Source organism: Cydia splendana, chromosome 24 (assembly GCF_910591565.1).
Source record: "Cydia splendana chromosome 24, ilCydSple1.2, whole genome shotgun sequence".
Classification (NCBI taxonomy): domain Eukaryota; kingdom Metazoa; phylum Arthropoda; class Insecta; order Lepidoptera; family Tortricidae; genus Cydia; species Cydia splendana.
In genome coordinates this window covers 403,476-426,847 of record NC_085983.1, presented here as the reverse complement: position 1 = coordinate 426,847, position 23,372 = coordinate 403,476, and the positions used below count along the sequence as shown (strand labels likewise).

Below are 23,372 nucleotides of genomic sequence, written 5' to 3'. Positions count from 1 at the left end.
GGGTGTCCATCAAATCTGGAGTTCGTCGGACTGTTTCTTTTCAAAAATCATTTCCTTCGCAACTTAACTAGACGGGCTCCTCCCATATAACCATTCCAGTCGCAGAATCACAAAGTGGTAACTAAATGTCAGATGTGTCGTAACAGAGTCCACACAATGCGTCTAGAATTGTTTCGAAACAAAGTGTCGTCGCCGTGTCTACACTTTTCCGTAACAAGGTGTCGACACATTTGTGTGCACTTTGCGTGCGGTTTGCGACTAAATCTGACAGCAAATTTGTGACAGCAAATGTCAATATAAAATACCTCTTGAAAACCAAGGTTTGTCAAACTACTATTAGTGTCTCGTGTGCTCGTAATTCTAGTAAGTCATCATGGGCAATGCAAATGATAATAATCGACCGAAACCATATAAACACCCAACACCCGTCAACCTTTTACAGAAAAGTTTTTAAAGAAATTCAATAAGCTACTTAGGTCAGGCAACGAATGCTCCAAAAGTTGTAGAGGGAAATGCTCGGAACACAATTTTTGACTCCGTAACTCGGTTTGACAAGTTAGGAGGTGAACATATCAAAAGTCCCCGGCCGTAGCCCTTGAGCGGGGGGGAGAGAGGGGGCTTTGAAGGTCCCATTTTCCCGTTTTTCGATTATATCTCGGAAACTATGCATCTCAGCGACATGGCCACTTATACAAAATGAAAGTTAATTTAATTTGTTACAAGTTTATTCAATCAATTTTTTCGATATGTTGAATAGTTTTTGAGATATCCGCTCTTGAAAGTTTATTTAGGGCTCTCAATTTTATCTTGATATATCTATATCAGTGAAGGTGCTAGGCCGTGTTTGGTATCGTTTTCGTATAAATCTGGGGTGCTGAATCCATTTAAGATATCACATTGACACCATTCCACAAAATAAAAATAAATCTTTTTAGGGTTCCGTACCTCAAAAGGAAAAAACGGAACCCTTATAGGATCACTCGTGCGTCTGTATGTATGTCCGTCTGAATACACAAAATAGTTCTTTACCTATAGATGACAGGAAAACCTATTAGAAATGTGCAGTCAAGCGCGAGTCGGACTTAATGTACGGAACCCTTAATACGCGAGTCCGACTCGCACTTGGCCGGTTTTTTTGAAACTCTTCTTGACGCTTAACCGCTGAACCGATTTCATTGAAATTTGGTATAGAAATAGTTTGCGTCCCGGAACAGGACATAAGATAGATCTTATAACCAAAATCATCTTTTGAAGGTGTGAAAAGTGGCGTGGAAATTTGTACGGGAAATCAATAACCGCTGAACCGATTTATATGAAATTTGGGATGGTCTACATCTTTGATTTAGTTAAAAATGATGAAAAAACATGACTTCAAACCTAAACTTAAACAGTATTAACTTCAAGAAGTCAATTCTGAATTCCCCCTACACCTCATTTCACACCTTTAAAGGATGATTTTTGAGATAACTTATTATATCCTGTCTCGGGACTCAAAATATATGTGTACCAAATTTAAATTAAAACTGTTCAGCAGTTTAAGCGTGAAGAGGAGTTTAAAAGAAAGTATTTTAATAAGTTTATATGTTTTTACTTCGGAATGGTGTCAATGTGATACCTTAACTAAATTTGGTACAGCGAATTTATACGAAAACGATACCAAACATGGCCTCGTAGCTTTACTGTTGTAGAAGTCAAAATAAAATTGAGAGCCCTAAATTCTTATTACTTGGCCAAACTTGTGTAGAAGGAAAAGGTAAAATAAAAGTCTTCGGCAGGAATATAAGACACAAATATATTTTTTTTTGCGTTACTATTTCATTCATCAAATATAAACATACCTTGATTATACTATTCTAGTGAGATCCTCATAGAAACAAAAACATTTACTTAAAAAATTACAAGGTCGAAATGTCACGGAACTTGTGAGAGTAATATGTGAAAAATAAAAACTTTTATGACAAAAAAAATCTGGACACAATTTAAGAATCACCCAATTGCGTCGAGGAATCATCTGTATTTTTGCTTGTTTCATTACCTCCTCGCTTCTTTTTTGTCCTTTGTATTCTGTAGCAATTTGTTAGATCTGAAAATAAAGATAACTTGCGTCGTCACGGATGTCGATTTATAGGTTTTAGGGAGTGCAGAATTCGAAAACGATGATCATTTTATAATCCAAGATGGCGGCTACTTATTTTGTCATAAAAGTGGAATCCAAAATAGTCATCATTTTCGAAATCTGCGCCCCCTAAAACCTATAAAACGATATCCATGACGACTTTTATGACATAGTGCATTGCCGCCATTTTAAATTGAAAATGTTATCATTTTCGAAATCTGCGCCCCCTAAAACCTATAAAACGACATCCATGACGACTTTTATGACATAGTGCATGGCCGCCATCTTGGAATCCAAAATAGTCATCATTTTCGAAATCTGCGCCCCCTAAAACCTATAAAACGATATCCATGACGACTTTTATGACATAGTGCATTGCCGCCATTTTTAAATTGAAAATGTTATCATTTTCGAAATCTGCGCCCCCCAAAACCTATAAAACGACACCCATGACCCATGACGACTTTTATGACAAAGTGCATGGCCGCCATTTTGGATTCCAAAATGGTCATCATTTTCGAAAGCGCGGCCCCCTAAAACCTATAAAACGACATACATGACGACTTTTATGACATAGTGCATGGCCGCCATCTTGGAATCCAAAGAGGTCATCATTTTCGAAATCTGCGCCCCCTAAAACCTATAAAACGACACCCATGACGACTTTTATGACATAGTGCATGGCCGCCATTTTGGAATCCAAAATGGTTATAATTTTCTAAATCTGCGCCCCCCAAAACCTATAAAATGACACCCATGACGACTTTTATGACATAGTGCATGGCCGCCATTTTGGATTTCAAAATGGTCATCATTTTCTAAATCGGGGCCCCCTAAAACCTATAAAACGACATCCATGACGACTTTTATGACATAGTGCATGGCCGCCATCTTGGAATCCAAAATGGTCATCATTTTCGAAATCTGCGCTCCCTAAAACCTATAAAACTACACCCATGACGACTTTTATGGCATAGTGCATGGCCGCCATTTTGGATTCCAAAATGGTCATCATTTTCAAAATTGGGGCCCCCTAAAACGTATAAAACGACATCCATGACGACTTTTATGACACAGTGCATGGCCGCCATTTCGGATTCCAAAATGGTCATTATTTTCGAAATCGGCACTCCCTAAAACCTATATATCGACACCCATCTCGACTTTTATGACAAAGTGTTTTGCTACCATCTGCATGCAAGACATTTCTATTATTTTTACGTACAAAAATGGCCCCCTGTCAACTTTCAATCGAGATTTAATCGATAATTTATTCGATTAATATTCAGATTAATTCAATTTCAATCTATGTTAGGTCGACTAAACTAATCGCGATTAAAATTTGAGAATTAACTTTTTTTATTCCATTAATTAGTCGAATAAACAGTTAATCGATTAATGCCCATCTCTGACCACGGCATTTTTACACTTTGAGAATATCTGAAAACAAATCAACACAAGGAGCCATTTTGCAAATCCAGTAACATACCAGTAACTTTGTTATTACTTTTGACAGCGCGTGTCATGTGTCAACACAGAGTCGACACAAAGTCGAAACATTGCAACTACTTTGTGACTGCAATATTTCTCAGCCTTAAACCATATTTATACATCATAATTAACAAGTTTCGTAGTATGTAAAGCGTTATTTCTGTTATTTAAGTATAGTATACGCATCGAAGTACTAAAAATGCTTCAAATAATATAGTTATGAACACAGGCACTGAGAAGTAAACAATTTCATTTCCGGCTAAACTAAAACAATGTGGTGGCGCGTTGATTATATTACACTTAGTTTATCAAATCACTCGAGCAGTTTAATTCCCCATAATAATTTAAGTCATATTGTAATGTAAATGCAAACAATATATAATTACGTCTTGTAATCCGTTTTAGAGATGGCGTATTAATGTCACTTATTTTTATTTAAGTATTTTTCCATCTGACAGTTTCCATTTGACAGGAACAAAATGAACGAATGAACGAATGATTTTGGCATAAAGTAGTCGCAAACCCGAAACAATGTGTGCACACGGCGACCACACTTTATGTCACTTTGTGTCATGTGTCGACCCTTCCCCATTTCTGGTAACTGTGTCGACACGGCGACGACTCTGCGACTGGAATTGTGACCGAAACAGACGGTGTCGACACAAGATGTGTCAACACCTAATTGTATAATGCTAGAATATGAAATTATGCGGGCATATATAATGATAAGTATTGTTTACATATCTAACTACATTGCTGCGCCCATCAGGGTTTCATGTGTCATTTGTGTACCTACCCATACTCTTAAGTACTTGTAAAACCTTTAATGTACATGTGAATTGCAATAAATAAATACAATACAATACAATACACCGCGTCGTAACGGCGACTGGAAATGGTTGTATGGGCTATTTCTGGGCGGTTTGCCCTTCGGGCATCTGAAGCTACCTAACGAACCTAACCTACCAACCTATTGATTTAGTGAGACGTCCGTGAAAACATTACACTTTGGGGAAAAAAGCGTAGGTAGGTAAGTAGGTTAGGTTCGTTAGGTAGCTTCAGATGCCCGAAGGGCAAACCGCCCAGAAATAGGAGCCCCGCGTCTATTTAAGTTGCGAAGGAAATGTTTTGGAAAAGAAACACATGTAGTAGTGCGGTGGGACCATGGTAAAAATAAATTAAATTGCAAACATTGTCAAACTCCGGTTACGTAGGCGACCGAAAGAACTGGTCACTCTACAATCTAAATAGTAGTACGATGCAGCTAAACGTAGGCCGCCTTATTGAAGAACGTATCGCAATGACAATCCGGCTAATCGTCGAACCGCCGCATTTCAAAACGCCCCTGTTTTTGAAAACGGCTAGCCGTAATGTAATACGGCGGATTATACGATCTGACTACGACATATATTCACTCACCCAATGTTAAAACTATGTACATACACCCCTATGGTATCTCTAGCTATGGGAAAACATATAATACATGCTTACAAAAAATAAACATATTCAAATAAGATTGCTAAAAACTATTGTTTCTTTGAAAATAGAACTTCCATATAATAAGTTTTAGGCAAAAATTTCATTTTTGGTACAAGCTTTTATCGCTAACTGTACTTTTCTTACCACAGACAACTAAAACTTATCGAGACAATTCTAAAAACCCCAAAAACATTAGGTTGCGTTGTTTCATCACAGAGTTCCTATGGCCACCTCCTGTCTCTATCATCAGATCAGCTCGATGGTACCATAATATTGCATTGTCATCCGATTTATACATGCATGTAAAATTTCAGCTCAATCGGAAACCGGAAAGTGGATCAAATTTAACTTGCAAGATTTGATTACAGACCGACAGACAACGGGACAGGTGAATGATATAAGTACTGTAGAATATTACATTTAGTGTATACGATAAAGCAAAACTTGCTGTGATATTAGAATATGAACACTTGTTCAGCTGGTCAGGTATAAGAGACCATCCCACCTCCGGACCTTAACCAATGAACCATACTTTATAATACCCTAAAAGTACCAATGGATATGGGAAAAGGCTCTAGTCAATATACCTACCTAATATCCTGAACAGCTTACCCAAACAAGTAGTAAGTATGTTTAACTGTAAGCACTCACCTAAAACTATACAATACCTACATACGAGTATATGTATAAATAAGGCTAAAAACTTAGTTAAGATAATCTCCAAATTTAGAGATTACGAGTTACGTGTCAAGTTACGAGTTCTAAAATAAACAGATTAGATGATGTCTTTGTAGGTGCTGTTTCAGGCTGCACTTGTAGTCGCTATTGCTGCGTTGTCAGGCTTCGGCCCAGCATGCGTCTTCTGGTGTCTTTGTAGGCTTGATTTATCACGGCATTTATAATCGCAGTGACTGCACCGAAAAGGCTTCTCCCCTGTGTGTATTCTCTGGTGTATTAGCAATTCTCCTTTCCGCCTGCACCTGTAGTCGCAGTTGCTACATTGAAATGGCTTCGCCCCAGTGTGTATCATCATGTGTCTTTTTAGGACTGATTTTTGACTGCATTTGTAATCACAGTGACTACACTGAAAACGCTTTTCCCTGGTGTGTGTCCTCTGGTGTACTAACAAGTCTCCTTTCCGCCTGCAACTGTAGTCACAGTTGCTACATTGAAATGGCTTCGCCCCAGTGTGTATCATCATGTGTTTTTTTAGGCCTGATTTTTGACTGCATTTGTAATCACAGTGACTACACTGAAAAGGCTTCTCTGCGGTGTGTGTCCTCTGGTGAACTAGCAATTCTCCTTTCTGCCTGTACCTGTAGTCGCAGTAGCTACATTGAAATGGCTTCGCCCCAGTGTGTTTCATCATGTGTATTTTTATGTTTGATTTTTGACTGCATTTGTAATCACAGTGACTACACTGAAAATGCTTTTCCCTGGTGTGTGTACTCTGGTGAACTAACAAGTCTCCTTTCCGCCTGCACCTGTAGTCGCAGTTGCTACATTGAAATGGCTTTGCCCCAATGTGTTTCATCATGTGCAGTTTTATGTTTGATTTTCGACTGCATTTGTAATCGCAGTGACTACACTGAAAAGGGATCTCCCCGGTGTGTGTCTTCTGGTGTACTAGCCATTCTCCTTTCTGCCTGCACCTGTAGTTGCAGTGGCTACACTGAAATGGCTTCGCCCCAGTGTGTTTCATCATGTGTATTGTTAAGTTTGATTTTTGACTGCATTTGTGTGACCCGGTGTGTGTCCTCTGGTGAAGTAGCAATTCTCCTTTCCGTCTGCAACTGTAGTCGCAGTTGCTACAATGAAATGGCTTGGCCCCAGTATGTATCATCATGTGTCTTTCTAGGTCGGATTTTTTACCGGATTTGTAAACACAGTGTCTACACTGAAAAGGCTTCTCCCCGGTGTGTGTCCTCTGGTGTACTAGCAAGTGTCCTTTCTGTCTGCTCCTGTAGTCGCAGTAGCTACATTGAAATGGCTTCGCCCCAGTGTGTATCATCATGTGTCTTTCTAGGTCGGATTTTTGACTACATTTATAATCACAGTGACTACACTGAAAAGGCTTCTCCCCGGTGTGTGTCCTCTGGTGTACTAGCAAGTGTCCTTTCTGTCTGCTCCTGTAGTCGCAGTAGCTACATTGAAATCGTATCATCTGGTGTATTTGTAAGTATGATTGGTTAAGGTTAAGATTGATATGGTGACTCTTCATATGGATCCGCAAACTCTTCTTGGAACTTGTTGAATACTCACATTCAGCACACATGAAATTTGTAACACCGTGTTTACTTTTTTCATGCTCTAATACAAGCAATTTAGTTTGAAATGAAGAACTACAAAAATCACAATTAAATTTCTTGGATCCAGACGATAAGTGAGTACATTGTATGTGTTCTCTTAAAATAGACTTATTTATAAAATGTTCTTCACAGTGTCCGCAGCCATAAGGTTTGCCTCCACTGTGAACAGTCGCGTCGTCACGGAGGCGTTCGAGCACCACGGAACAACCCGTCGCGAGCTGTTCTCTAACGCGAGCGGCGCAGCCGTCCGAAAACACTGAAACACAAATTACCTAAACAATTTAAACGGATATGGGGTTGTGAACAAATCACGCGAGGTGTTTTCGGCTACTTTTTGACCCCCTCCTCCCCCTTGGTGATATTTGGTGAGGTTTCGTTAAATAGACTCGCTATTTTGAAGTGCAGAGTGAAGATTTTTGTTTAACGAAACCGAGAAAAAGCATCTACTCATGTGGTAGGTTTTTTTTCTTAGTTTCGTTCACTGTAGAAAAATACACGTGACGTTTCCTTATTAAATTCTTAACAAAAAAGGTTATATTAATTTTTTTGATATGACACACTATAGTCATGTTATGGCTAGATGAACTTCGACAAAATTTAACCGTTGAAAAACTTGTTAAAGTTCAATATAACATAGTACGTGATAGTACTAAAAGAAATCATACAGGAGAATAACCTTGCAAGCTTATTCTCCGTATAAGATTTATTTCAGTAGTATCACGTACTAACTTATATTGAACTTCAACAAGTTAATACATGAATATGGTGAATCTTACCAAAAAGTTGTAAATAACCTTTTTTGTTTTAAATTTATTAAGGATAATATCTTACCTTGACACTTTTTTCCTAACTCTAATACTTTTCTCAAAAAAAAAGGGTTGCACTCCGGGAGTGCCGACAGAAGTGAAAACTCAATGACTAGTCCAAAAATGTCTGCAGCACTATGTATAATTGACCCATCCTCCTTTCTATTGAAAAACTTTAGTTCCGAAATTGCTGGCCAGTGAGCTTGTAGGTGTAGCGTTAATTGCTTAAAATTCGAATAGAAATTGTAAAGTTACCTTGCAGACCTCGCATCTAAATATATTTGGTCATGATATTTTCAGTTTTATTCACCAGTACTAGAGTTCACTTTTATTAGCGATTTCATCAAGATGGAGCTTTATTGAATTATATTTGAGTGATATAAAGTTAGAATGTAACTGTGAGATCCTCGTATTTCAGCCCGTACAAGATTAGACCATTGAGCTTTATTGCTTAATATAAATGTCCAGTTTTAAATAATTGACCTGATTATGATACGTTATGACTAAAGTTCTTTGGTGAATAACATTGTCCGTGACACATGACGTCAGCGTTAGGTTACGCGTTACGCTGAATCATTTTTTCCCCACCTCAAAAAGTGCTCAGCGCCGCTAAAGAAGTTTTCACTTCAAAAAACCGTCAACCGGGGCATATTTCATGCTAAAAGGGGGGGTTGCGTCAGGGGGAAGGCGAGAGACGCTAGTGTGCGTAAAGCACCACACCCAAAGGTATGATACCACATTCATTGAATGCTGGCTATAATTTGTTTGTCTTCTCCATACATTAGAACATAATTTAACCGAATCATATCCGTATAATGTATATATAAATAAATAGTGAATAGCTCAGCTTCATACAAACATCATTATTTTTAAATAATAAACTGACATTGTAATGGGAGCACCCTAGGGCGGTGCCACTCCTCGGGGCCCAGCACGAGCTCGTCCTTGACCTCATGGTCGATGTACAGTCCAGCCTCCGCGGCCGCCGCGCTCACTCCGCGCAGCACGCTGTCCTCGCATTCTCGCTCCTCCTTCACGCACACCTCTCCGGGCTCCGTTTTCACGCACTCCTCTCCAAGTTCCGTTTTCACGCACTCCTCTCCAGGTTCCGTTTTCACGCACACCTCTCCAGGTTCCGTTTTCACGCACACCTCTCCGGGTTCCGTTTTCACGCACACCTCTCCAGACTCCGTCTTCACACACACCTCTGCCTCCACAAGATGTGCTGTCCCTAGTGACATGTTGTGCGCTATAGCTGTAGTAACTGGTACCGGTAGCACCTGCAATGTATGTCCATGATTACCTGTGTTGGTTCAAAACAACAAGTCAGGAAATTATATGATTTATACAAGATGCACTGGGAACCCCAAGGGTTGTATTCATACATTCCTCAGGCCAAAAAAGTAAACAATATTATACAGGGTGGAAAAAATTTATGGGCCCTGGAGGGAAAGTGCCTTAAAACCTTAAGTTAGGAGTGCCACAATGACTGGTCTTGCGCTATTCGCATCCAGCGGACTCCCGCGACCATCAGGTCATCAGTCCACCTTGTGGGGGTCTACCCACTCTACGCCTTCCGGTACGTGGTCGCCACTGAAGAAACTTTCCCCCCCCAATGGCCATCGGTTCTACGGACAATGTGCCCTGCCGACTGCCACTTAAGTTTAGCGATTCATTTTACTTAGAGGAGACATTCATTTATTTTTAAAATGAAAAAACTTCATCCACGCCTACACTACTAGTTCATGTTATGCCACTGACTATTAATATCCATTTCAAATCTCGAATACTATGTCCCATCCCTGTGTCACAAAACTGTGCCACAACTATCTAAAATTACTTCATTACACAATACATATACATATTATATGTAAGGAGGTTGTGCACAGGACAGATTTGAAAAATAAGCAGAGGTAGAGTCATACTCCCAGCTTTCAGACTCTCAGTTAAACTTGTAGTCGTACGTGAAAGAGACAGCAATAACTTGTCCTATCATGCTTCAATATTTTCAATTTAACTGGTTAATTTCATTCCACAAAAACAAAAGGCGAACAAACAGTTCTTTAACTGGTAACCGCGAAAGGAGAGAAAATCCTTTTCATTCCCAGGATTTAACGAAACCGGTTAGAAAAATAAAACAGTTTCTTTTTAAGTTTACTTTTTTTAGAGGTTACTGAGCCCTGGCACAGAACAAATAATAGTACCTAAAGTCGCCATCAGATATATCAGAGCGGCCAAGGTGCTCGAAAATATCTGAACACGCACTCTAACGCCCTGACAATAGAGGCGTGTTCAGATATTTGTGAGCGCCTCGGCCGCTCCGATATATATGGTAGCAACTGTACTAGCCCTGGATAGTTTCTAAGACAAGTTTTGTAAAATCACAGTAGGCGTAAACCCTAGGAAATAGGCGCGTTACGAAATCGCAGTCGGGTCTCAGTGATGCAGCGTCAATTTATTAGGCAAGTTTGTAAGTAAAAATATTCTTTATTGCACCAATAATTTATACATTTACATACGTAAAACTGCAAAGAAACTTTAACGGAAAAATTTAACCAGGTAACAACAGGCGGTTTTATCGCTTAAAAGCGATCTCTTCCAGACAACCAAAAGGTACAGCTACATAGCAAAAAACGTTTATATTTTCAGATAAAGAGCTATACAAGATATACACTAAAACACACCTATGTATGTCTTTATCTTCGAACACACGACCAACGCGACCCGAGGACGACTCGGGCGGGCTCGCGACAGTACCGGGGGTACGGTTATTGATTTACTTGACTACAATATGCGACAGTACCGGGGGTACGGTAATTGATTTACTTGACTATAATACAATTCCTAATAATAAGATATCGTTTAGAACATAATAAATAAATACTAAACTAACCTCAAACATTTTGACATTTTCTCACTCTAGCTACAGATTAGAAAAGGATACGCTTAACCAAAGAATATAATACTCACTAGGAGAAGAACGGTAACTCCATACAAAAAAATGTCCCCAACCGTTTATACGTTTATACTAGTGGCGCCGTCTTTGTGTACCAATGGAACTAAAGTTGACAACCGGTTTAGCCTGGCGGGTATTGGTAGGTAGTAATTCTGTTGATAAACATATTTGTTATCTTCATATCACGAAATATATGCAAGATGCAAATATTACCCCTTGTTTGTGGTATTATCAATTGATTTAAATAAAAGGCATGTTTATGTTTATAACATTATATATATTATTTATTAAAAAATGTTTTACATATAAAAATATACACTGAAAACTGGCAACTGGCAACTTAATAAAAAAATAGACATTAATAAAGCGCATTCACAAAGTTTTCAGTACCTTTTATACAAATAACATTAGGCATGCCTACCTATTACACTTTACACACAGATACACTACACTTTACATACGGCATTTTACACAGATTTCCAACTTGTATTCATTTCTTCACGGTTAATTAATACGCTTTCCAGATGCGTTATGACTCGGTTCCTTCTGAACCCACTAAAGTTGTAAATTTCACTCTGGCTGCTTCAACAGCCGTTGCTCCGCATTTAGCACATTTTCTATGTGCATTGCTGTAATCCATGTAGGTACAGACTTACAGTCTTAAGTGGTACGTAGCGGTACACGTTGTATGTATTATTTAAAGAGTTAATAAATAAAATTTTCGTTATGAACTTTAACCACAGCAGTTGGACAGAGTCATTGACAAATATATTTTTTATTATGGTGGGTAGACGTACCTACCCTCCATATATTTTATGAACATTGATAAAGACAGTTGGAAGCAAATATTCATTATAAAACTTAATCGCATGTAATTAAGTTTTAAGCGTTTTAAGTCCCGTTTTATGATTAATATTGTATAAAATTCGTGATAATTTAAATCAGAGTTGGGAGCAATGTTGCTGTAGAAAAATGTTTTTATTTTTATTACTCGCAACTTTTTCCCGGAGGCCAACGCACACATAGAAGATTAAGGCGCACACATGCGCAATTATTTGGGGACATAACTTTCTTAGGAAGTGAACAGGCCTTGCGCTTAACTTAAGGGCTTCACAGATCTTCTATCAAATTTTAAAGCCAGAACACACTACCGCACCGCACCGCGACCTTGTGTGCCGCACCCAGACCGAGAAAGAGATTTGTCAGTAGAAAAAGGCGCGAAATTTAGATTTTCTATGGGACGATAACCCTTCGCGCATATATTTTTTAAATTTGCAGCTCTTTTCTACCGACGGAAATGGCTTGACAGACTATACATATTCATACTTCGTAGTTGCTTCGTAGTAATGTACAGCCTGCCAAAAAAGAATAGAAATTAAAAAGTACTCATACTGATTTAAACCCTGTTGAGGATTTTTGGGAGCACATGGTGCTAAACTGGGACCCTTCGGAGGCTGAATTGGATGGTACCAGTGCTAGTTGGGATGGTATGCGAGGAACGGAGTTCTGTTGGAAGATGGTTAGCGGGATGAGGAGGCGGCTGGTCATTGACGGTGATAGGGCTCTCATTGTGAAACAGTCAAATGACCGATAAACAGCGATTGATAATAAACAATCCTTCGCTGCCGATAAAAATCTTAGACTAGTCCCGTTTGTATGTAGTCCTACCCACTAGTAAAGCATTTGGGAATATCCCATATTTGAAATTAGTAATATTATTAGGGATTGTAGACTCATTATTTACGCTGTTAGAAAATCCTGTACAACTGTACTCTAAAATTTAATTTTATAAAAGAAGCTTAATTTTTCGCGAATGGCAACATTTAGAAAGGGACAGAGGTCTCTCTCTCTCTCTCTACTTCTAAGGCGATGCTTTGTAATCTGAGGGCCTACCGCGAAACCCGAAATTGCAGGGATCTTTCTCTTTCACTCCAATGAAGGCGTAATTAGAGTGACAGGGAAAGATGCCCGCAATTTGCGAACTTCGATTTTCGCCGTTATAGCCCTAAGAGCTTACTGGGAACACGAGAATTTAAATTTTGTTATCTGCGTCTCTATCGCTCTTGTATATTCGAACGAATAAAGAAGCAGACAAAGAAATTTCGATTCTATTGAAGTGAAAACTTCTTTAGCGGCGCTGTGCACTTTTTGTGATGGGGAAAAAATGTTAAACTCGCGACAGCGTAAGACGTGACGCCACGTGTCATTGTATTTTTCTTTATTGATTTAAATGCCATCTAGTGAGTTTCCCTCTAACTGGCATAATATAACTCGAGTACTAACAGTGATGTGCTTAGGGGTTTCAAGTAATGCGACGAAATAACGCTAGATGGCATTAACCTGAATTATACATAGTGAAAACTTCTTTAGCGGCGCTGTGCAATTTCATTAAGTTTTCACTTCTGCCGGCACTCCCGGAGTGCAACCCGTTGTTTTTTTTTTCTCGGCAGCGCCTCAGCTAATAGGATCTAGATAAAAACTGCACAGAATGAATAAAAAAACAAAAATATTGTATATCACTTTATTTACATTAGTGCTAAGTTCAGTGTCAGTACATTTTTGAATATATTTTTAACGCAAAACATGTAGTTAATGTTATCATCTACCTCACACCTCACACCACCTCACACCACATCACACCAGGTTCATATTACGAATGACAAATAAATTATGAATTATGACTAGAATACTTATTGCAGGCAAGCATACACATCACATATAGGTACAGAATTTAGAAAATGAAGGTAGGTATATAACTAGAGTCGCACCAAGAAAAGCCTGCAGCGGAATTGATAGCCCACGCAGTGTAAGTGTTATTTATACGTAATCATTTCATAGAAGTTTGAGGTTTAAAATGACACTTGCACTGCGTGGGCTATCAAAATCGCTGCAGACTTTTCACGGTCTGAATATATAGAGTTAGAACTTCAGTAGCACTTGTTAGCACTAACAGTGCTTGAAAATGGAGACCTAGGCTCGCGCGAGTGACTAAAATACGCGTGAAACCGTAAAATTAGCTCGAAGTAAAGTCTACAATTAAAATTATTACTGATCAGACCATTTCGTGACACTCTCCTTCCCATGTTTTATTTTGTGTAAATTTCTCTTCTGCGTTTGTGCTTATGAATAGAGTATTTTTATTCTATTATTTTAATCTAGAGATGCCCCGAATAGTGGTTTTGGCCGAATATTCGGCCCCTCTCTCGGCCGACGACATGAGAACATTTTGAGTCACAATTATGTATTATGAAATTTGTTTGTTGAACAGAATTAATTAATGTAGTTAAAGTCAATCAAATCAGACCCATGACAAAAATAAAATATTTTGTAATCAACAAAACTCAAAAAAGGAGACCCTCATATTTAACATCTTTCCAAGAATACATTTTAAATATTAAATATGCCTAGTTTTTGATTATTTTTATGTGTAATTTTACTTGTTAGGTGCAACAGATATTCGGTAATCGGCCGAATAGTAGGCAATCTCTAATTATTAGGGTTCCGTACCCAAAGGTTAAAAACGGGACCCTATTACTAAGACTCCGCTGTCCGTCCGTCCGTCCGTCCGTCTGTCACCACGCTGTATCTCATGAACCGTGATAGCTAGGCAGTTGAAATTTTCACAGATGATGTATTTCTGTTGCCGCTATAACAACAAATACTAAAAACAGAATAAAATAAAGATTTAAGTTGGGCATTGTGGGGACAACAAACGTGATTTTTGACCGAAGTTAAGCAACGTCGGGCGGGGTCAGTACTTGGATGGGTGACCGTTTTTTTTTGCCCTTTTTTGCATTATGGTACGGAACCCTTCGTGTGCGAGTCCGACTCGCACTTGCCCGTTTTATTTTTATTTTTTCGTGCTACGGGTCAAATTGATTCAAATGGCCTAAAGATTAATCGTGCCGATTTTCATACCTTTAACACTATTTGAGGCTGATTTAGGCCAACCGCTGGCACTATTATTTATATGAGCAAGTGTTGTCCTTCCTCCTGGTCCTGGTCGGGCGCGGCGCGCGGGGCGGCGCGGGCAGCTTGAGGTGCACGGTGTTGACGTGCAGCTTGAGCGACGCGGCGTGCGCCAGCAGCTTGCCGCACAAGCCGCACGCCACCTGCGGCCTCTGCCCGAGGTGCACCTGCACACGAATACAGGGGCTGATTGCAATATAGTCTCGTCAGCTACCTCGCGTCATCCCGGCATTTTGCCACGGCTCATGTGAGCCCGGGGTCCGCTTGGCAACTAATCCCAAGAATCGGCTTAGGATGGAGGAATGATGGATACAGAATATGCCATCGTGTTTTCTCGCACACACAAACACCTGATGGTTTTCCAGATGAACACAAACAGACAGACTCACCACTCGGTGGTGTTTCTCCATGTTGTCCTTCTTGGCGAAGCGCAGCGGGCAGCCGGGACACGTGTGCAGCCGGTCGCCCGTGTGTGACTGACAGACAGACAGACAGACTCACCACTCGGTGGTGTTTCTCCATGTTGTCCTTCTTGGCGAAGCGCAGCGGGCAGCCGGGACACGTGTGCAGCCGGTCGCTCGTGTGTGACTGACAGACAGACAGACTCACCACTCGGTGGTGTTTCTCCATGTTGTTCTTCTTGGCGAACCGCAGCGGGCAGCCGGGACACGCGTGCGGCCGGACGCCCGTGTGTGACTGACAGACAGACAGACAGACAGACTCACCACTCGGTGGTGTTTCTCCATGTTGTCCTTCTTGGCGAACCGCAGCGGGCAGCCGGGACACGCGTGCGGCCGGTCGCCCGTGTGTCACTGACAGACAGACAGACAGACAGACAGACAGACTCACCACGCGGTGATGTTTCTCCATGTTGTCCTTCTTGGCGAACCGCAGCGGGCAGCCGGGACACGCGTGCGGCCGGTCGCCCGTGTGCGCTCGAAGATGCACCGCCAGGATTGACAGCGACTGCCAAAATATATCAATTGTGTTCAAAATATAATCATTTTTTTGTAAACGTAAGTTAATATACGTCTTACACAACGACAGAATACATATAGACGAGTTCGACGCGTATCAGTGATAGTTATATATCTTTTCCATAAATATACTCCACCCGCAGATTTGAATATTACCCAATGCTAATTCCCACCCATAAGGGGCTACCCCGACGCCAATGACCTTCGATCTGAATCCCTTAGTTTTCTAATGTTTTTAGGGTTCCGTACCCAAAGGGTAAAACGGGACCCTATTACTAAGACTCCGCTGTTCGTCCGTCCGTCCGTCTGTCTGTCACCAGGCTGTATCTCACGAACCGTGATAATATGATGTATTTCTGTTGCCGCTATAACAACAAATACTAAAAACAGAATAAAATAAAGATTTAAGTGGGGCTCCCATACAACAAACTTGATTTTTGACCGAAGTTAAGCAACGTCGGGCGGGGTCAGTACTTGGATGGGTGACCGTTTTTTTTTGCATTTTTTTCCCGTTTTTTTTTTTGCATTATGGTACGGAACCCTTGGTGCGCGAGTCCGACTCGCACTTGCCCGGTTTTTTGACTTCAACAAACGGTCCACATGACTAACACTTATTTGACGAATATCAGTGATAGTTTTATCTTTTCCATAAATATACTCCACCCGCAGATTTGAATATTACCCAATGCTAATTCCCACCCTTAAGGGGCTAACCCACGCCAATGACCTTCGATCTGAATCCCTTAGTTTTGTAATGTTTTTTTAGCTTATTATATTAACAGTAACGGCTTTAAGCAATATAGTGTCCCATATTTACAAGTTCATTGTCTTAGTCACTGTCTGTTCATTGAAATATTTGGCATGAAAGTTGAACAAATTTAGGCTAAAAACTGGTTTTCTGGCCATAACTTTTGTGTTAATTAGTTTAAAATTAAAACCCTATAGACACGTTTTTCGAGACGTCAAAGACGAACCCAAATATGTAGATTTCGTACATGTAAGATCCTTCACAGCAAACTAGATACGAAAAAAGTGTTTTTTTAGACAATGTTTAAAAAATGCATAAAAAATAAGTATTCATTTCTTTCAAAATCCGGTACATAAAACCGGAGATAAAAGATTGAAGAACCGATAACCGTTTGTCTTATAATTCTATCTGTAGTGCAAAAAAAGGAGATACGATTTAAAACTTGTCAAAAATTGATGAATACCTCGGGTAGCCCCTTAAAAAGGTTGGTCACTAGTTATGATTGGCTAAAATTCAAATCTTGCGCGACAATATTTTACTGTGTCTAAAAAAAACCTATGTCACTTAGGTCACAAAAGGAGTCATCAATTTTCCCTCACTGTTTCATTTGTATTTAAAACAAATAATTGTTTTGAAGTTTTGAAGCCAGGGTGAAGTGGGACTGGGCGGGTCATGTCTGCCGCATGCATCCAGACAAAGTGTCATTCTATGGAACTTGCTAACTACATATGTAAACAAAACCTAGTAAATTCATCATTCAGAGACAATTTCAATATGGCGGTTTGTTTACATAGTTAGCAAGTTCCATAGAATGACACTTTAGGTGGGCTATTATAGCCACCAAGTGGATGCCGCAAAATAAGCGCGGCCTTGGCAGGCGTCAGGCCCAGACGGAGATGTCGGGACGACTTAGGCCCACTTGCACCATCCCACCAATCCGGGGTTAAGCGACTAAACCGTTAACCCATTGTCAAATTGTACTGGTAACCAAGGTAACTCCAGGTTTAACAGGGTAACCCCGTGTTAGTGGAATGGTGCAAGTGGGCCTTAGACACCTTCATGAATAACTGGCCGGAAAACCCTCAACAACGGGAGTCGTGGAAATCAAGGGGAGAGGCCTTTGCCCAGCAGTGGGAGTGGGACACTACAACGGGCTAATAAAAAAAAATGTTTTGAAGACTCACCGTGCAATTCTTACCGCAGACCTCGCAGATGAACCCCTTTTTAGCGACGATCGTCGGCGCCGCCGTCTCCTGCGCCTTCATGTTCTTGTTGCACTATACACAGTGAAACTGCTTTTAAAATCATAAAAGAGGACAATTAAAGCATAGATAGTTAATGCAAGGATGTCCACACAAGTAGAAGGAATTTTTCCTAGTTAGGTATTTTAGTCAAGGTCCTTTAAAGGTTCCACTTTCGCGTAAATAATCCAGCTTATAATTTTCTAACCCTATTTTCTTTGTTTCTACCATCATTCGAAAAATGCACATGTTAATATCGATAGCTCGTTAATTGTAGGTATTTATTGTTTTTTTTTTTCGTGTATTTTGTGTATCTAGTCTAGTAAAATGTAGTTGTACTATATTATGTATATTGCACAGAAAAAATGGACGCGATTTTATATATATCCGCGGCCAGATAGCTTATAAGTTGTACATAAGCAAAATATCGTGTGTACTGATGTACATGGTTAATTCAGTTAATTGGTCGTGCGTTACCTTTTTAATCTGGTGCAGCTTGAGTCCGGGCGGGCCCTTAAAGGACTCGCCACACAACTCGCACGTGCTGGAGGTGGGCTCCGACGTCGCGTGGTTCATACGTACGTGCGTGTAGAATGTCGACTTCTTCCTAGAAAAACATAAAACGTTAGCGAAGGTTTAACAATGCTTAGGAATAAAGAAAACTGGAAATAATAATTGTCTCAGATGAGACTCGAACTCATCACTGTACTGTAGGATACCAAGCCGCTTTATCAACTAAGCTACCAAGACCAAGAGATATCCATTCACAGAGAATGTTTTCACCATATCCTTCAAATGCGTTTAGTTCGAGTATCAACACTTTAAACTCTCGCGTTTTGTACACATATTTAATTACACAAACGGGTCTACCGCGATATATTTTCATTGTTTTTACCCTTAATTCCGACGTTTCAGCTGAGTTGCACCAGCTCAAACGAAACGCTCAGCTGAAACGTCGGAATTAAAAGTAAAAACAATGAAATTATATCGCGGTAGACCCGTTTGTGTAATTAAACATAGTTCGAGTATCGCCTGATACAGTTAATTTTTCCACTTTTCCTTTATTTTTAAGCATTATGGTTTCGTCTTTCACGAAATTGTGTCTATGGCACCTGTAGGCCTAGCACATGATTGGCGCGACAGTATCTCGCGGACTACTCGTCTTTTTCTAATTGTATTAATTAAAAAGGGACGGGTAGTCTATCTCGCGGGCGAAATACTGTCGCGCCAATTACGTGCTAGCCTGGCTGGTTTTTAAAACCCATCCCGGTGCAAAAATCCAGCCTGTGTGTGGTGAACTTTAGAGAGGACAACACTAAAATAGTTCTTGAAAAACAAGCTTTTAAAAAGAGTATGTTGTTACTTGAAAGTGCGCGCACAGTGTCCACACTCCCACGTCTTGCCGGCGTGGTACTCCGCATGCAGCAGCGCCTCGTGCCTGGAATGGAACTCGACTGTCATTTCTACCATTTTTCTCGTTTCTACTACTTTCTACCATGTTCCAAGTTATTGCTATACCTTCAGTTTCTACACTGTTTCTATTTTTAATAAAATTATATGCAAGAAAACGAACTGACCAGGGTGCCTAGCCAATGTGCCAATCGTTTACGCTCCGTGGCGTAGCGTAATCATCTCTCTCTATCACTCTTTCATTTTAATGCGACAGAGACGGTTGCGTTTCGTTCGCTACGAACGTCAACGATTGGCACGTTGGCTAAGCACCCTGAGCTATAATAAATGAGAATAAATGAATTAATGAACTTTGAAAAATTGCGTTTTTAAAAGATCAAAATGTTTTTTCAGTGTGACATTTATGTTTATTTTTACCGTTTCTCCCAAGTTTCCCATAATTACTACTATTGATCAAATTTCTATCAATATCATTTTAGCAAACGCAAATGTCAAAAAGATCAGTACGAACAAACACTTCATCACACACACATCACGTATTTGAATTCATGCGTCTCCATGAGGTGCGTAAAGTTGTTAGAGTTAGACCAAGAAAAGTCTGCAGCGATTTTGATAGCCCACGCAGTGCAAGTGTTATTTTTTACGTCATAATTTCATATAACCCACTTGACGCACTCGTTCGGGCCTGACACCTGACATACAACACACATTACCTCCCTTTAACGACGCGTTGGCACTGCTTGCACACATATTTGAGTTGGTGCGTCTCTATCAAGTGTGTTCGAAGGTTGTTCGGCCACTTGAACCGGCACCCGCACCACCGACACTCGTTCGGCCCTGACACCGCCTGATAATTAATAAAACACAAATACATGTGAGTAACAATCTAAGAATATAAATTTCCAATTCGAGAAAATTAGATTTTAAGGGAATTCAAATTCTAATATAAAACATTGCGTGGCACCAATAACAAGCACTGTATACAAATTATTTTTTCAATACTTGTTTTACTAGTGTTATATTAGTTTTTTTCGCCTTTGCACTTGCCTGTAAACGACACATTCTGCAATCACAAAACTCACCAGATCGTGGACTTTCAGATGGTTCTCATAGGTGAAGGCGGACAGGAAGCCCTTGCAGCATCTCTTGCAGCGCATGAGCGCGTTCCTGTAACTATCTGCATGTCGACGCGCCTCCATCTCGGCCGCCTGCTCCTCTTCTGATAGACGTATCACCTGACAATAACAAGACTCACCGGATCGTGCACTTTCAGATGGTTCTCATAGGTGAAGGCGGACAGGAACCCCTTGCAGCATCGCTCGCAGCGCATGAGCGCGTTCCTGTAGCTGTCCGCGTGTCGCCGCGCCTCCATCTCGGCCGCCTGCTCCTCTTCTGATAATCGTATCACCTGACAATAACATAACACAAAATAATCTACATCACCATCAAAATAATATACTACGAATTACCTAAGTATTTTACATAATGTCAATCAGAGAAGCGGTAGTCTAACCACCCTCAATCCTCTTAAACAAGAAATTTATAGGTATTTATCGACGTTTGTAAGGTGCAGTGAGTTCAGGTCTTTTTCCGTAGTATCATTTATACGCAGCTCGCTGAGCAGTGGGCACTGCCCGTTGATATCAATGTTATTTTAACGAAATAAAGTTAGCTGATTGCTGGCTGGTTGGTTGGCTGCTGGTTGAACCCACGGCACCTTAAGTTGGCTGAAACGCGAGCTCACCTGTATGTTGTACTTCTCCTCAAACTTGATGTAATCCTCGTCGCACATGAAATATCTCTTAAAACCTTTCTTCTTCCTCAGCGGCTTCTTTTTCACCACCCATTCCACTTCCGGTTTCGCTTTTACCTTGAAATTAATATAATTTACTTACTACACTTTATTTAAAATATATTGTGTAAAAAGAACATAAAACTTACCTTAATAACTTTCTTTCTCTCATTCTTAATTCTTTTCCTCTTCTCTTTCTTCACGTCTTCATTTCTACTATTTTCTACCATCACATCCGTTTCTACTATTTTCACTGCCGCTATACTTCTACCATTATCTACCACGTCCTTTGTTTCTACCATACTATTTTCAACTAAATCTACGTCGCTTTTGTCGTCATGGTCGCTGACTGAGTCCTGAAAGTAGTCAGTTTCATGGTATTCCGTATTAGTTTGGTAGTCGGTAAGTATGTGTGTCTTGTCGTCGAGGCGAAGCGATGTGCGGTCGATAGCGCGGATGATATCAGTAGTAATCTGTAAAATAAAACACAGATAAAACAGAATGTTACTACCAAGGCCGTAAAAATCAGGTATTAAAAGTCAACTTTGTTTATTATATTACTGTACATTGTTTTTGATCGGAGCTATTTTCAATTCAATTCAATAATTTATTTAAAAAATCACAATTTTACATTTCATTTTCATTATGGCAATATTTTTAGTATTTTTTTAAGCTACGTTCCAAATAGCTAAATATGGGAATACTGTTATCAAAATTTGGTTTTGCTGACAGCTCCCTCTACCTTTTTCCCCATTAGTAAAATTGTAGCTTAGTTATAAGGTTTGAGTGAGAAGCATTTATGGTTGACTATGGTGTACTGTACCTATAGTTCTTCTTCTTCTTCATGTTAGGGGCTATATAAAGTTCCAAAGCATAGGCTTTGGGCTTTGCAGTGATACATAGGTATCACTGCAACCATCCCTGATCTATTGTGATCGCCACCTACTATAACTCTCGATCCAAACCTGCAACTTCAAACAGCTGCAGGATCTTTTTGCTCTCGAGAGACTTTAACTCCTCCGGGCGCAATATGTGTCCACCCAGGATTAAGTAATGAGTATGCATTAGGCAAGGGCACTCTGTGAGGATGTGCAAGGGCGTCTCCTCTGCCTCCATACAGAATCTACACTGCCCCTACCTATTTACCTAAAGGTTTTGCTGTTGCACGGTATTCAGACCATCCCGCACCGATGGGAAAGTGACCCAATACAGCTGCCCAAATAGGAGATATCAAATGATATTTAATCCTAACCAACATGCACACTTGCGGAGCATTCAGGAAATCTGGATGCACATCCACGATCTACATAGTGTGACTTACATAATGTTGTTGCAGTAACAGCCGCCGCAACACGTCCACAGCCGCGCGGGCGCGCGCGCGCAGCTCCGCACTGCGCCGCAATGCCGTGCGGCACGAACCGCACACGCGATCAGGCAACCCGTCACCCGACGACACCTGTGCATGTAATATTATGTACCTACACTGATGCTTTCTCACACAGTTCGCAAATAGAATTAGATTCAAAATTCAAACATTATTTAGTTACTAACGTAATGCATTGAAATCTTGACTTCAGCATTATTAAAATATGTATAACAAATGCTTTATTATTTTCAGTCACAATAAATCCGAGTGTTATTTATTTAAGGAGTTGACATGCATGAACAAGTCTGAATCAGCTATTATCATGACAGACGTTTAATACACTTGTATTTAATATATAAATTAAATTTTCTATAATAATTAAATCTTATTGCACACATTTACTATGTCATGTCTCACTTGGGCCTTAACTCAATATATTATTTCACCAAATTCTAAATCGACAAAAACCGCTGTGTAGACATCAATATAACTCGATATAATATAAGTTTACTTACAGGAGTACCCAGAATATCGGCAAATGCATCTTCCAGTTTACTCTCAATAATTCCGAAGAGTTTCAAGTCCGTGGCCAGGCAAACGCGGCACGCCAGTAACTCGTCTGCTTCTAATTTAATAGCAGTCATTTTGCTCGATAAATCATAGTTTTATTTCATGATTTAGATACATTTGAGATCGCCAACGCCGTAACAAG

At 40.0% G+C, this 23,372-nt stretch overlaps 1 protein-coding gene across 1 annotated transcript; it reads right to left on the bottom strand.

The window, feature by feature from the left end:
- Positions 1-15,119: 15,119 nt before the first annotated feature.
- LOC134802141 (zinc finger protein 568-like) lies at positions 15,120-23,352 on the bottom strand. Its single transcript, XM_063774735.1, has 11 exons — positions 23,176-23,352; positions 22,616-22,750; positions 21,444-21,767; positions 21,247-21,372; positions 20,758-20,910; positions 20,216-20,349; positions 19,456-19,530; positions 18,570-18,699; positions 18,036-18,128; positions 15,976-16,092; positions 15,120-15,293 (listed from the first exon to the last, which is right to left on the bottom strand). Exons 1-11 carry the CDS (start codon positions 23,302-23,304, stop codon positions 15,120-15,122), a joined length of 1,590 nt encoding a protein of 529 aa, XP_063630805.1. The 5' UTR covers positions 23,305-23,352.
- Positions 23,353-23,372: the final 20 nt, after the last annotated feature.

Excerpts from the sequence above, each read along its gene's own strand:
- LOC134802141 (XM_063774735.1), bottom strand. The coding sequence starts at position 23,304 with ATGACTGCTATTAAATTAGAAGCAGACGAGTTACTGGCGTGCCGCGTT. Across the intron at positions 20,911-21,246 it reads AGGAGAAGTACAACATACAG|GTGATACGATTATCAGAAGA; the intron begins GTGAGCTCGCGT and ends TGTTATTGTCAG. Across the intron at positions 20,350-20,757 it reads ATCTGAAAGTGCACGATCCG|GCGGTGTCAGGGCCGAACGA; the intron begins GTGAGTCTTGTT and ends ATTAATTATCAG.